The 13845-nt window shown below is 46.6% G+C and overlaps 1 protein-coding gene across 6 annotated transcripts in view; it reads right to left on the bottom strand.

The window, feature by feature from the left end:
• Positions 1–3351: 3351 nt before the first annotated feature.
• LOC144509099 (sodium-dependent neutral amino acid transporter B(0)AT2-like) overlaps positions 3352–13845 on the bottom strand; it is a 48306-nt gene continuing 37812 nt past the window's right edge. For 4 of the 6 annotated variants that reach the window (XM_078237451.1, XM_078237453.1, XM_078237454.1 and 1 more), the window contains one exon: positions 10761–11486. In XM_078237451.1, the coding sequence (XP_078093577.1) occupies positions 11139–11486 (348 nt within the window). In that variant the 3' untranslated portion in view covers positions 10761–11138. Of the gene's footprint in view, positions 11487–13845 lie in introns of all 6 variants that reach the window. The other 2 variants (XM_078237452.1, XM_078237450.1) reach the window with 1 other exon arrangement.

Below are 13845 nucleotides of genomic sequence, written 5' to 3'. Positions count from 1 at the left end.
TTTGTACACCTCTAATAAGCCTTCAGCCTTCTTTGTTCCAAGAAAAATAACCCCAGCCTATCCAATCTCTCTGTGTCGCTACACGTTTCCAGCCCTGGCAACGTTCTTGTAAACCTCCTCTGCACTCTCTCCAGATCAATTACATCCTTCCTGTAATGTGGTGACCAGAACTGCTACAATATTCCACTTGTGGCCTCACCAGTGTTTTATACAATTCCAACATTATATGCTTATTTTTATACTCTATCCCTCTGCCAGTGAAGGAGAACATTCCATATGCCTTATTTGCAATCTTGTTTGCTTGAATTGCTGCCTTTAGGGACCTATATGCTTGTACGCCAAGGTCTCTCGTTTCATCTACCCCTCTCAGTATATTCCCTGTAACTGTTTGAGCTCCCTAAATGCATGACCTCACACTTCTCTATGTAAAAATTCATCTGCCACTTTACCACCCACTCCACCAACCCATCGATATCGTTTTGGAGATTATATCCTCTACACTTTCCACTGCTCGGCCAATCTACTTGGCCACCCTGAGCATTTAATTTCAGACATACGCAGAAGACACTCAACCCGTGTCCAGAGCTGCCTGAAGGAAATCTGGTGAAGGGCAGGATCCCAACAGTAAGTAACAACATCCCACAATAAAAAACTAGAATCAAATTTTAGGAAGGATAGTAGATCAGAAATGGAACCGGTCATTTAGTCAGTTTCCACAGACCTGGTCAGTTTCTCTGGACTGGTCAGTTTCGATGTGGAGATGCCGGCGTTGGACTGGGGTAAGCACGAAGGAGCTGTGCTCCGAAAGCTTATGGTATTTGCTACCAAATAAACCTGTTGGACTTTAACCTGGTGTTGTGAGACTTCTTACTGGTCAGTTTCCACAGACCCTGGTCAGTTTCCACAGACCCTGGTCAGTTTCCACAGACCTGGTCAGTTTCTCTGGACCTGGTCAGTTTCAGTTTTAACAACACCAGGTTAAAGTCCAACAGGTTTATTTGGTAGCAAACACCATTAGCTTTCGGAGCGCTGCTCCTTCGTCAGATGGAGTGGAAATGTGCTCTCAAACAGTGCACAGAGACACAAAAATCAAGTTACAGAATACTGATTAGAATGCGAATCCCTACAGCCAACCAGATCTTAAAGATACAGACAATGTGGGTGGAGGGAGCATTAAGCACAGGTTAAAGAGATGTGTATTGTCTCCAGACAGGACAGCCTGCAAGTCCAGGAGGCAAGCTGTGGGGGTTACTGATAATGTGACATAAATCCAACATCCCGGTTGAGGCCGTCCTCATGTGTGCGGAACTTGGCTATCAGTTTCTGCTCAGCGACTCTGCGCTGTCGTGTGTCGTGAAGGCCGCCTTGGAGAACGCTTACCTGAAGATCAGAGGCTGAATGCCCGTGACTGCTGAAGTGCTCCCCCACAGGAAGAGAACAGTCTTGCCTGGTGATTGTCGAGCGGTGTTCATCCATCCGTTGTCGTAGCGTCTGCATGGTTTCCCCAATGTACCATGCCTCGGGACATCCTTTCCTGCAGCGTATCAGGTAGTACAACGTAGTCAACGTACAAACCTGGTCAGTTTCTCTGGACCTGGTCAGTTTCCACAGACCTGGGTCAGTTTCCACAGACCTGGTCAGTCTCTCTGGACCTGGTCAGTTTCTCTGGGCCTCGGTCAGTTTCTCTGGACCTGGTCAGTTTCCACAGACCTGGTCAGCTTCCACAGACCGGGTCAGTTTCCACAGACCTGGTCAGTTTCTCTGGACCTCGGTCAGTTTCCACAGACCTGGTCAGTTTCTCTGGACCTGGTCATTTTGCCTCGACCTCGGTCAGTTTCCATGGACCTCGGTCAGTTTCCACAGACGTCGGTCAGTTTCTCTGGACCTTGGTCAGTTTCCACAGACCCTGGTCAGTTTCTCTGGACCTCGGTCAGTTTCTCCAAACCCTATTTGAATTACATATGTATCCAACACTTGGGAGGTTTTGTGAAAACACTGCCACTCTGGCCATTGCTTCTTTGCAGCCATTTCCACACTCTCTTTATAAATTTTTCCATTTTCTCCACAGGTGTGTTGGTGAGATCAGAAAAATCTCCAGAAATTCTTCTTGATGGCCAGAAAGCTGAATAGTAAATAACTGGCATCAAGTGGGGACACAGTTTGTCTTTGCTGCTTTCATTGCTCAGGTTAACCTGTTTCTGCACTCTGAACATTACAGCTTGAATTCCCTCAGCTCTCCCTCGGACACAGGATGTCACCTTATCCTGTCTGATGAGCAGCTTTTGCAATTCCCACCATTCGCTTCTCAATGTCTCTCTTAAGATGGGTTAATGCAAACTCTAAATACACATAGTGGAGTAGTGTCCTCAGTCTAAGGTCAGTCTTTATAGTATTTTCTGTCAGAGGGTCAGTACTGAGGGAGTGCTGCACTGTCAGACGGTCAGTACTGAGGGAGTGCCGCACTGTCAGAGGGTCAGTACTGAGGGAGTGCTGCACTGTCAGAGGGTCAGTACTGAGGGAGTGCTGCACTGTCAGACGGTCAGTACTGAGGGAGTGCTGCACTGTCAGGCGGTCAGTACTGAGGGAGTGCCGCACTGTCAGAGGGTCAGTACTGAGGGAGTGCCGCACTGTCAGAGGGTCAGTACTGAGGGAGTGCCGCACTGTCAGAGGGTCAGTACTGAGGGAGTGCCGCACTGTCAGAGGGTCAGTACTGAGGGAGTGCCGCACTGTCAGAGGGTCAGTACTGAGGGAGTGCTGCACTGTCAGAGGGTCAGTACTGAGGGAGTGCCGCACTGTCAGAGGGGTCAGTACTGAGGGAGTGCCGCACTGTCAGAGAGTCAGTGCTGAGGGAGTGCTGCACTGTCAGAGGGTCAGTGCTGAGGGAGTGCTGCACTGTCAGAGGGTCAGTACTGAGAGAGTGCTGCACTGTCAGAGGGTCAGTACTGAGGGAGTGCCGCACTGTCAGAGGGTCAGTACTGAGGGAGTGCCGCACTGTCAGAGAGTCAGTGCTGCACTGTCAGAGGGTCAGTGCTGAGGGAGTGCTGCACTGTCAGAGGGTCAGTACTGAGAGAGTGCTGCACTGTCAGAGGGTCAGTACTGAGGGAGTGCTGCACTGTCAAATTGTCAGTACTGAGGGAGTGCCGCACTGTCAGAGCAGAGTTCCCACCACTAGCCTATTCAGATGGATTGAAAGATTCTCCGGGACTGTTGAAAGATCAGAACATCTGATGGTGAAATCTTCCATTTTAATGTGAAACATTTTGGACAGTACCAAGGCCACAAAGCTGTCATTATTAAGACTGGTTCTCTCCTTATGAGACAATTCTAGAAAAATCACTGACAAATCACAACTTCCCATTTGTCTGTACATGTAACCATTTTATTTTACTTGCAATACTCTACAAACATACTCAGTATTTTCTCATGAAATGGGTCAGGTAGAGCACAGATGAAACACTTTTGTTAAGAGTTAGCAGCTGGAACTCGAATAGCTGGACTCTCCACTGAGAGAGGAGGAAAGAATTGTATTTATGTAGAAAGAGGATAAATGTACATCTGTGTCAATACACATACATGTATGGACACGGTTGTGCAAACACAAAATCACACATACACTTATGCATGCACACCACACACTCACAGCAACACTCAAACATTGAAAGTCTGCAACAGGCTAACTCCAACTTGTCACAATGAACAATATGACAACGATTGGATAACTTGCTCTCAATGTCTCCCATTGCATAATTTATTCTCTTGTGAGAGAATTCGTCCCATTTCCCACCTCAGGAAATAAAAGAGCAACACAGCCTGACAGCCAAACAATTCGTTCCCTTTTGAACCACAAATGCTGTCCTTTTGTTCAGCTTCGCGATGGAGGCAAGACTTTAGAACCATAGAAAATTACAGCTCAGAAACAGGCCTTTTGGCCCTTCTTGTCTGTGCCGAACCATTTTATGCCTAGTCCCACTGACCTGCACTTGGACCATATCCCTCCACACCCCTCTCATCCATGAACCCGTCCAAGTTTTTCTTAAATGTTAAAAGCATTTACCACTTTATCCGGCAGCTCATTCCACACTCCCACCACTCTCTGCGTGAAGAAGCCCCCCCTAATATTCCCTTTAAACTTTTCTCCTTTCCCCCTTAACCCATGCCCTCTGGTTTTTTTCTCCCCTAGCCTCAGCTAGGGGTAAAATCCCATCTGGTTCACTCACCTCCTTTCAGAAGGAAATCTGCCATCCTTACCTGGTCTGGCCTATGTGTGACTCCAAACCCACAATAATGTGGGTGACTCTGAATTGTCCCTCTGAAATGGCCAAGTGAGACATTCAGTTGTATAAAATCGCTGCAAGAAAGTCAGCAGGAGTAAAACTGGAATGAAAACTCGGCATCAACCCAAGCACCAGAAATGACAACCGCATCTTCTGCCCAGTGTCAAACAGCCTGTCAGTCATACTCACCAAATGATAAAGGAAAACCCCAAGGCATTCTACAAGTATGTGAAGAGCAAGAGGATAAGACGTGAAAGAATAGGACCTATCAAATGTGACGGTGGGAAAGTTTGTATGGAACCGGAACCGGAAGAAATAGCAGAGGTACTTAATGAATACTTTATTTCAGTATTCACTATGGAAAAGGATCTTGGTGGTTGTAGTGCAGACTTGCAGCGGACTGAAAAGCTTGAGCATGTAGATATTAAGAAAGAGGATGTGTTGGAGCTTTTGAAAAGCATCAAGTTAGATAAATCGCCGGGACTGGATGAGATGTACCCCAGGCTACTGTGGGAAGCGAGGGAGGAGATTGCTGAGCCTCTGGTGATGATCTTTGCATCATCAATGGAGACGGGAGAGGTTTCGGAGGATTGTGGATGTTGTTCCTTTATTCAAGAAAGGGAGTAGAGATAGCCCTGGAAATTATGGACCGGTGAGTCTAACCTCAGTAGTTGGTGAGTTGATGGAGAAGATCCTGAGAGGCAGGATTTATGAACATTTGGAGAGGTATAATATGATTAAGAATAGTCAGCATGGCTTTGTCAAAGGCAGATCATGCCTTACGAGCCTGATTGAATTTTTTGAGGATGTGACTAAACACATTGATGAAGGAAGAGTAGTAGATGTAGTATATATGGATTTCAGTAAGGCATTTGATAAGGTGCCCCATGCAAGGCTTATTGAGAAAGTGAGGGGGCATGGGATCCAAGGGGACATTGCTTTGTGGATCCAGAACTGGCTTGTCCACAGAAGGCAAAGAGTGGTTATAGATGGGTCATATTCTGCATGGAGGTCAGTCACCAGTGGAGTGCCCCAGGGATCTGTTCTGGGACCCTTACTCTTTGTGATTTTTATAAATGACCTGGATGAGGAAGTGGAGGGACGGGTTGGTAAGTTTGCTGATGACACAAAGGTTGGAGGTGTTGAGGATAGTGTGGAGGGATGTCAGAAGTTGCAGCGAGACATTGATTGGATGCAAGACTGGGCGGAGAAGTGGCAGATGGAGTTTAACCCAGATAAGTGTGAGGTGGTTCATTTTGGTAGGTCAAATAGGGTGGCGGAATATAATATTAATGGTAGGACTCTTGGCAGAGTGGAAGATCAGAAGGATCTTGGGGTCCGAGTACATAGGACGCTCAAAGCAGCTGTGCAGGTTGAGGCTGTGGTTAAGAAGGCGTATGGTGTACTGGCCTTCATCAATCGAGGAATTGAGTTTCGGAGTCGTGAGTTAATGTTGCAGCTATATAAGACCCTGGTCAGACCACACTTGGAGTACTGTGCTCAGTTCTGGTCACCTCATTACAGGAAGGATGTGGAAGCCATAGAAAGGGTGCAGAGGAGATTTACAAGGATGTTGCCTGGGTTGGAGAGCATGCCTTATGAGGATAGGTTGAGTGAGCTCGGCCTTTTCTCCTTGGAGAGACGAGGGGTGACCTGATAGAGGTGTATAAGATGTTGAGAGGTATTGATCGAGTGGATAGTCAGAGGCTTTTTCCCAGGGCTGAAATGGTTGCCACAAGAGGACACAGGTTTAAGGTGCTGGGGAGTAGGTACAGAGGAGATGTCAGGGGTAAGTTTTTCACTCAGAGGGTGGTGGGTGCGTGGAATGGGCTGCCAGCAACGGTGGTGGAGGCGGATTCGATAGGGTCTTTTAAGAGACTTTTAGATAAGTACATGGAACTTAGTAAGATAGAGGGTTATAGGTAAGCCTCGTAATCGCTAAGGTAGGGACATGTTCGGCACAACTTTGTGGGTTGAAGGGCCTGTATTGTGCTGTAGTTTTTCTATGTTTCTACGATACCATGCCGCCAATTTTCCAGAACTTCCATCACCATCCCTGGGTATGTCCTGTCCCCACCAGCAGGACTAGTTCATCAGACGCTGGTGGCACAGTGCTATACAATCGAGGGGGAGCTGCCCTGAGAGACTCAGTGATGACTCTGGACCCCAGCATCAGGTCAAATGTGAGAAAGGAAACCTGCTGGTTACCACCTATCACCCTCCCCCTCAGATGCTGAATCAGTGCCCCCCATTCTGAAATCTAATTGGAAGAGGCACCAAGGGTGGCAAGGGCACAGTGTATCCTGCTAGGGGACTTCAATGTCCACCATCAAGAGTGGCTCAGTAATACCAATACCGACCAAGATAGAGGAGTTCTAAAGGAGATGTTACTGCTAGACTGGGTCTGTGGGAGGTGATGAGGGAACCAATAAGAGGGAAAAACTTACTTGATCTCATCCTCACCAATCTACCTGTTGCAGATACACCTGTCCATAATATAATTGGTGGGAAGAGACCACTGCACAATCCTTGTGGAGACAAAGTCCCATGTTCACATTGAGGATACCCCCCAACGTGTTGTGTGGCATTTACACCATTCTAAATGGGATAGATTTGGAACAGGTTTAGCAACTCAAAATTGGGCATTCATTAGACATTGTGGACCATGAGCAGAATTGTATACAACCACAATCTGTAGCTTCATGGCCCAGCATATACCCCTCTCACTTCATTATCATCAACCCTGGTTCAAAGAAGAGTGCAGGAGGGATACCTAAAAATAAAATGCCTAAATGGTGAAACTATAACACAGGGCTACTTGCATGCTAAACAGAAGAAGCAACTTGTGATATACAGAGATAAGTGATCCCAAAACCAACAGAACAGATCAAAGCTCTGCAGTCCTGCCACATCCAGGAGTGAAGGTGGTGGCACCATTAAATAACTCACTGGAGGAGGAGGCTTCACAAATATCCCCATCCTCAGTGGTAGGGGAGCCTAGCACATCAGCACAAAAGACATGTCTCAAGCATTTGCAACAATTTTCAGAGTGCCGAGTAGGTGATCCATTTCAGCCTCCTCCTGAGGTGCTTGGCATCACAGCTGCCAGCCTTCAGCCAATTTGAATCACTGCACCTGGTATCAAGAAATGGCTGAAGGCATTGGATACAAAAAAAGCTATGGGCCCTGACGACATTTTGGCAATAGTATTGAAGATTTGTGCTCCAGAACTAGCTGCACTCCTAGCTAAGCTGTTCCAGTTTGGCTACAACACTGGCACCTACCAACAAGATGGAAATATGTCCAAGTATGTCCAGTACTCAAAAAAGCAGGAAAAATCCAACCCAGCCAATTACTGTCCCGTCAGCGTACTCTTGATCGTCAGTGAAGACAGTGCTATCAAGTGGCACTATCACAGCAATAACCTGCTCACTGATGTTCAGTTTGGCTTCTGCCAGGGTCACTCAGCTTCTGACCTCACACAGCCTTGGTCCAAACATGGACAAAGGAGGTGAACTCAAAAGATGAGGTGAGAGTGACTGCCCTTGTCATCAAGGCCAGATGTGACTGAGTGTGGCATAAGTCCTAAGTCTTGCTGAAAAAATGTCAAAGCTGTCAGTTTTCCATTCACCAGGACATTTCACAAGAATACCTGCTTAAAGGGAAAATGAGAATTAATACTGTATGAGAAGGGAAAGGGTTGGCAAGTGGACTCTGATTGGTAGAGGCATTGCCATGGAGAATGCACCAGTTCTGTACTACCAAATGACTAAGACTAGAGTCAGTGGCAATAGGGGATGGAGTCATACTGAGCACAAAGGAAGACAGTTGTAGTTATTGAATGTCAATCATCTCAGCCCCAGAATATCACTACAGGAGTTCCTCAGGAGAGTGTTCTCGGCTCAACCATCTTCAGCTGCTTTGTCAATGACCTTCCTTTCACCATGGGGTCAGAAGTGGGGATATTCATTGATGATTGCAGAATGTTCAGTATCCTTTGCAGCAGCTCAGATACTGAAGCAGTCTGTGCCCATACGCAGCAAGACCTTGACAAAGTCCAGGCTTGAGCTGATAAGTGGCAAGTAACATTCATACCACACAAGTGTCAGGCAATGACCATCTCCAACGAGAGAGAATCTAACTTCTTCCCCTTGACATTCAATGGTATTACCATCGCTGAAATTCTACTATCAATCTCCTGGGGGTTACCATTGACCAGAAACTGAATCAGCCATGTAAATATTGTGGCTATAAGAGCAGATCAGGGGCAGGGAATTCTGTGGGGAGTATGTCATTTCCTGACTCCCTGAAGCCTGGCAACCATTGACAAGGCACAAGTCAGAAGCGTGATGGAATACACTCCACTCGCCTGGATGTGTGCAACTCAATGACACTCAAGAAGCTCGATACCATCAAGGATAAAACAGCTCCGCTTGATCGCATCCCATCCACCACCTCAAACATTCGATGCCTCCACCACCTGAACACAGTGGCAATGTTTCAAAGACAATTGCAAAGCCCTCATGAAGGTTTGCTCTGTTAATATCAACACCTGGGAAGCAGATGCCCAACAACAGCCTAAATGTTGATCCATTGTCAAAAGTGGTGTCAAAACTTTCCAATCAAAAACAGTAGCCAAGACAAGAGAACGGAGAGGGAAAGTGGGCAGCTTTTCCAGCACCTCTACTTGCTAACGACTGATGTCCTCACTAAGACAGAACGTGAACGTGGAGCCAACACTAATATTTAACTTCCACTGAGCAATCTGTAAGAAAGAATAAGACATGAAATTTGTCTAACCAAGCCTTAGAATCCCAACAGTGCAAAAGGAGGCCATTCGGCCCATCGAGCCTGCACCATCAACAATCCCACCCAGGCGCTATCCCCGTAACCCCACGTATTCACCCTGCTAGTCCCTGACACTAAGGGACAATTTTATATGGCCAATCAACCTAACCTGCACATCTTTGGAGTGTGGGAGGAAACCGGAGCACCCGGAGAAAACCCACGCAGACACGGGGGAGAACGTGCAAACTCCACACAGTCACCCAAGGCAGGAATTGAACCCAGCGTTGTGCCAAATGGCTCAGCCTCCACTGCCTTCTCAGAAGAGAATTCCATACACTAGCACCTGTCTTGATAGAAGAAGTTTCCCCTCCTCAGGAGACCCCTTCTATTTAATTACTAGTTCTAGACTCCCCAATGAGGGGGAACAACATTTCAGAACTGCATCTGTGCCCGCAGAATCTTATGTTTCAATAAGATCACCTCTCATTCTTCTTCGCTTCAGTGAGTAAAGGCCCAACCTGCTCCATCTTTTCTCATTAGACAACCCTTCATCCCAGGAATCATCCTCATGATTTCACAGAGTTTTACAGCACAGCACGAGGCCCTTCGGCCCATTGTGTCACTTTCTTTGAACTTGTAACATATATCCTTCATTTGCAGTTTTCCATTCAGCTGGAAGCTTTCCAGAACTTAGGGAATTTTGGAAGATTATAACCAATGCATCCACTCTGTGCAGCCACATACAGATGCAAACCATCAGGTCCAAGAGGACTTGCCAGTCTTTAATCCCATTAGTTACCTTAGTATCTTAATTCAAGGAATTGTTGATAGAGAGATAGGGAGAGAGCTAGAGAGACAGATAGACTGGCAGCAGTTTATACCACTCACGAGATGCACTGCAACAACTCATCAATGATCTTTTTATGCCACCACCTGCAAGTTTCCCTCCAAGCCACACACCATCCTGACTTGGAAATATATCGGCCATTCCTTCACTGTCTCTGGGTCAAAATCCTAGAATTCCCTCCCTAACAGCACAGTGGGTGTACCTACACCACAGGGACCGCAGAGGTTCAAGAAAGCAGCTCCCAACCACCTTTCCAAAGGGAATTAGGTCCAGGCAATAAATGCTGGGCTAGCCAGCAATGCTAACATCCCATCAAATAATTAAACAAATATAAAATGGAGAACTTCAACTCCCCCATTATGAGGGGTGGGGTGGGAGAGACACCCAGCTCCTACCTTCCCCATTATTAGGGGAGGGAATCTCTCATCCTTCTGCCACAACTCTGCACAAAGCCATTGATATTATACGTTACCTTCCGGGACCCTATTCATTACATGAAGCCACCCTCGGCAACATTTCTGTTACTCTCCCCGAGTCTGTTATTTGCAATCTGGAACCAGACTGAAATTCGCTGTTTCCTTCTATTTTCAACCTCCTGTTATTTCCTGTGGCTGAGTCCTAGAAGCCTCCCTGCATCCTGTCGCGTGGAAGACAACTGTTTACTAAATTAAGTAACGTTCTGCTCGAGTGTCATAATCGAGCATCTCAGGTTCTTGATCAGGGTGGCTCTTATTTTCGAGTGTTGCTAGATCCCTCCCATCATCCCCACTCCACCTATAATTCCCATCCCCATCCCCCCAACCCCAACTCCCACTGTTACTCCCCATCCCTACCCTCTTCCCCAACCCCATCGCTCCACACCCACTGCAAATATATCTCCCACTGATTGTTAAAATTATTTCTTGGTGTTGCTCCTTTCTGATAATTTGTGATATTGTTCACATTGTGCTTGAATCTTTTTTTGCATCGTTGGATTATTTTAAACAATACAAATTAATTCCAGTTTTCGAACTTCAGTAAAACCAGGACCTGTTTACCAGCCGAGTGTTCTGTTGGCGTGCCGGCAGAAAGATTGGTGTCCAGTGAGATGGACAAGCACCCCACAAAGAGAATGACCTCTTTTTCCACTGAGTCTGTTGTTATTAAAAATGTTTTGCAGCATTTGTTTTTTAAATGTTGAAGGCCCGAGGGCAGTGTCTGAAATGGGCAGACAAACTCCACAGGAGTTACTAAACCTTGGCACTGAACTCATCTTTATTGTCCTGTGACAGGTCATCCATTTCAAATGCATCCCCTTCTTCTGCCAGCAGTTCTGTTCTTTCAAGCCCGTCCTCGTCTGTCTCAACCTTCAGGTAGCCATTTCTCCCAGACACCTCTTCCTCGTTCATGGGAAGCGTCGACTCATCACCTCCATCACCACTGATGTAGACACATGCTGAGTAGGCCATGCGTCTCTCCAGTCTATCCTGCACCATCCGGTGGATGTACATCAGAGGAATGGGCAGACAGGCGATGATAATTAGGAGGATCATCATGGCCAATGCCCAGTTAGGATACTCCAGCATCTTCTCCTCTGCCTAGAAATACAGGATAAGTCAAAGAAGCAAAATTTTACACTGAACTCGCTATAAACCTCAAACAGAAGCAATGTCAAAAGCATCAAATTTACATCAGAGGCACAAATTACAGCCCCACCCATCACCATCAGACTTCCAAATGTCAATATAGCAGCTCCAATGAAAGCAAAGTTATACACCACAAACAGTAATCCGGTATAGTTGGACAGAGCATCCCAGGTGTGGCACATGTCTGCAGTAAGGAGCACCCTTTTGCAACAGGATACTCCATACCTGTCCTGGGAGTGTTTGATGGGACAGTGTAGAGGGAGCTTCACTCAGTATCTAACCCCGTGCTGTACCTGTCCTGGGAGTGTTTGATGGGGGACAGTGTAGAGGGAGCTTTACTCTGTATCTAACGCCGTGCTGCACCTGTCCTGGGAGTGTTTGATGGGGGACAGTGTAGAAGGACCTTTGCTCTGTATCTAACCCCGTGCTGCACCTGTCCTGGGAGTGTTTGATGGGGGACAGTGTAGAAGGAGCTTTGCTCTGTATCTACCCCCATGCTATATCTAGATAAGCTAGGAGAATGGGCCAAAATTTGGCAGATGGCGTTTAATGTGAATAAGTGAGGTTATCCATTTTGGCAGAAAAATTGAAAAGCATCAAATTTACATCAGAGGCACAAATTACAGCCCCAGTTACCTAAATGGAAAGCAGATTCAAAATGTGAAGGGCTGAAGTTGCCTACTTCTGCTCCTAATTTCTATGTTCCTACGTTCGCTATGTTCTGTACCTAATGCCGTGCTGTACCTGACCTGGGATGGTTTGCCATCACTAAGGAGAAGGTTCTGGGGAAACTGAAAGGTCTGAAGGTGGATAAATCACCTGGATAGTCTCATGAGGGGTGGATAAATCACCTGGATAGTCACATGAGCAGCCTGGGAATGGAGGGATACAAACGATTGGTCTAGTTGGACCAAGTAGCGGCACAGGCTTGGAGGGCCGAAGGGCCTGTTTCCTGTGCTGTACTGTTCTTTGTTCTACACCTCAGGGTTCTAAAAGAGATAGCTGAGGAAATTGTGGAGGCATTAGTGGTGGTGATCTTTCAGCAATCACTGGAGGCAGGGAGAGTCCCAGAGGACTAGAAAGTAGCTAATGTAACACCGCTGGTTAAGAAGGGAGGGGGGCAGCAGACGGGAAATTATAGGCCGGTTAGCCTGACTTCGATCATTGGCAAGATTTTAGAGTCCATTATTAAAGATAAGATCACGGAGTACTTGGAAGTGCACGATAAAATAGGACTGAGTCAGCACGACTTTGTCAAGGGGAAGTCATGACTGACAAATCTGTTAGAGTTCTTTGAGGAGTTAACAAGGAAGTTAGATAAAGGAGAACCAGTGGATGTGATTTATTTAGATTTCCAAAAGGCCTTTGACAAGGCGCCACATAGGAGACTGTTAAATAAGTTAAGAGCCCAAGGTGTTAAGGGTAAGATCCTGGCATGGATAGAGGATTGGCTGACTGGCAGAAGGCAGAGAGTGGGGATAAAGAGGTCTTTTTCAGGATGGCAGCTGGTGACTAGTGGTGTGCCTCAGGGGTCGGTGCTGGGACCACAACTTTTCACAATATACATTAACGATTTGGAGGAAGGAACTGAAGGCACTGTGGCTAAGTTTGCAGATGATACAAAGATATGTAGAAGGACAAGTAGTATTGAGGAAGCAGGGAGGCTGCAGAAGGACTTGGACAGGTTAGGAGAGTGGGCAAAGAAGTGGCAGATGGAATACAATGTGGAAAAGTGTGAGGTTATGCACTTTGGAAGGAGGAATGGAGGCATAGACTATTTTCTAAATGGGGAAATCAGAAACACAAAGGGACTTGGGAGTCCTTGTTCAAGATTTTCTTAAGGTTATCGTGCAGGTTCAGTCGGCAGTTAGGAAGGCAAATGCAATGTTAGCATTCATGTCGAGAGGGCTAGAATACAAGAGCAGGGATGTACTTCTGAGGCTGTATAAGGCTCTGGTCAGACCCCATTTGGAGTATTGTGAGCAGTTTTGGGCCCCGTATCTAAGGAAGGATGTGCTGGCCTTGGAAAGGGTCCAGAGGAGGTTCACAAGAATGATCCCTGGAATGAAGAGCTTGTCGTATGAGGAACAGTTGAGGACTCTGGGTCTGTACTTGTTGGAGTTTAGAAGGATGATCTTATTGAAACTTACAGGATGCTGCAAGGCCTGGATAGAATGGGCGTGAAGAGGAAGTTTCCACTAATAGGAAAAACTAGAACCAGAGGGCACCTCAGGCTAAAGGGACGATTATTTAAAACAGAGATGAGGAGGAATTTCTTCAGCCAGAGAGTGGTGAATCTGTGGAACTTTTT

This window comes from Mustelus asterias, chromosome 21 (assembly GCF_964213995.1).
Source record: "Mustelus asterias chromosome 21, sMusAst1.hap1.1, whole genome shotgun sequence".
In the NCBI taxonomy this organism is placed as follows: Eukaryota; Metazoa; Chordata; class Chondrichthyes; order Carcharhiniformes; family Triakidae; genus Mustelus; species Mustelus asterias.
The sequence above is the reverse complement of the archived record's forward strand: the minus strand, read 5'-3'. Positions and strand labels throughout refer to the sequence as shown.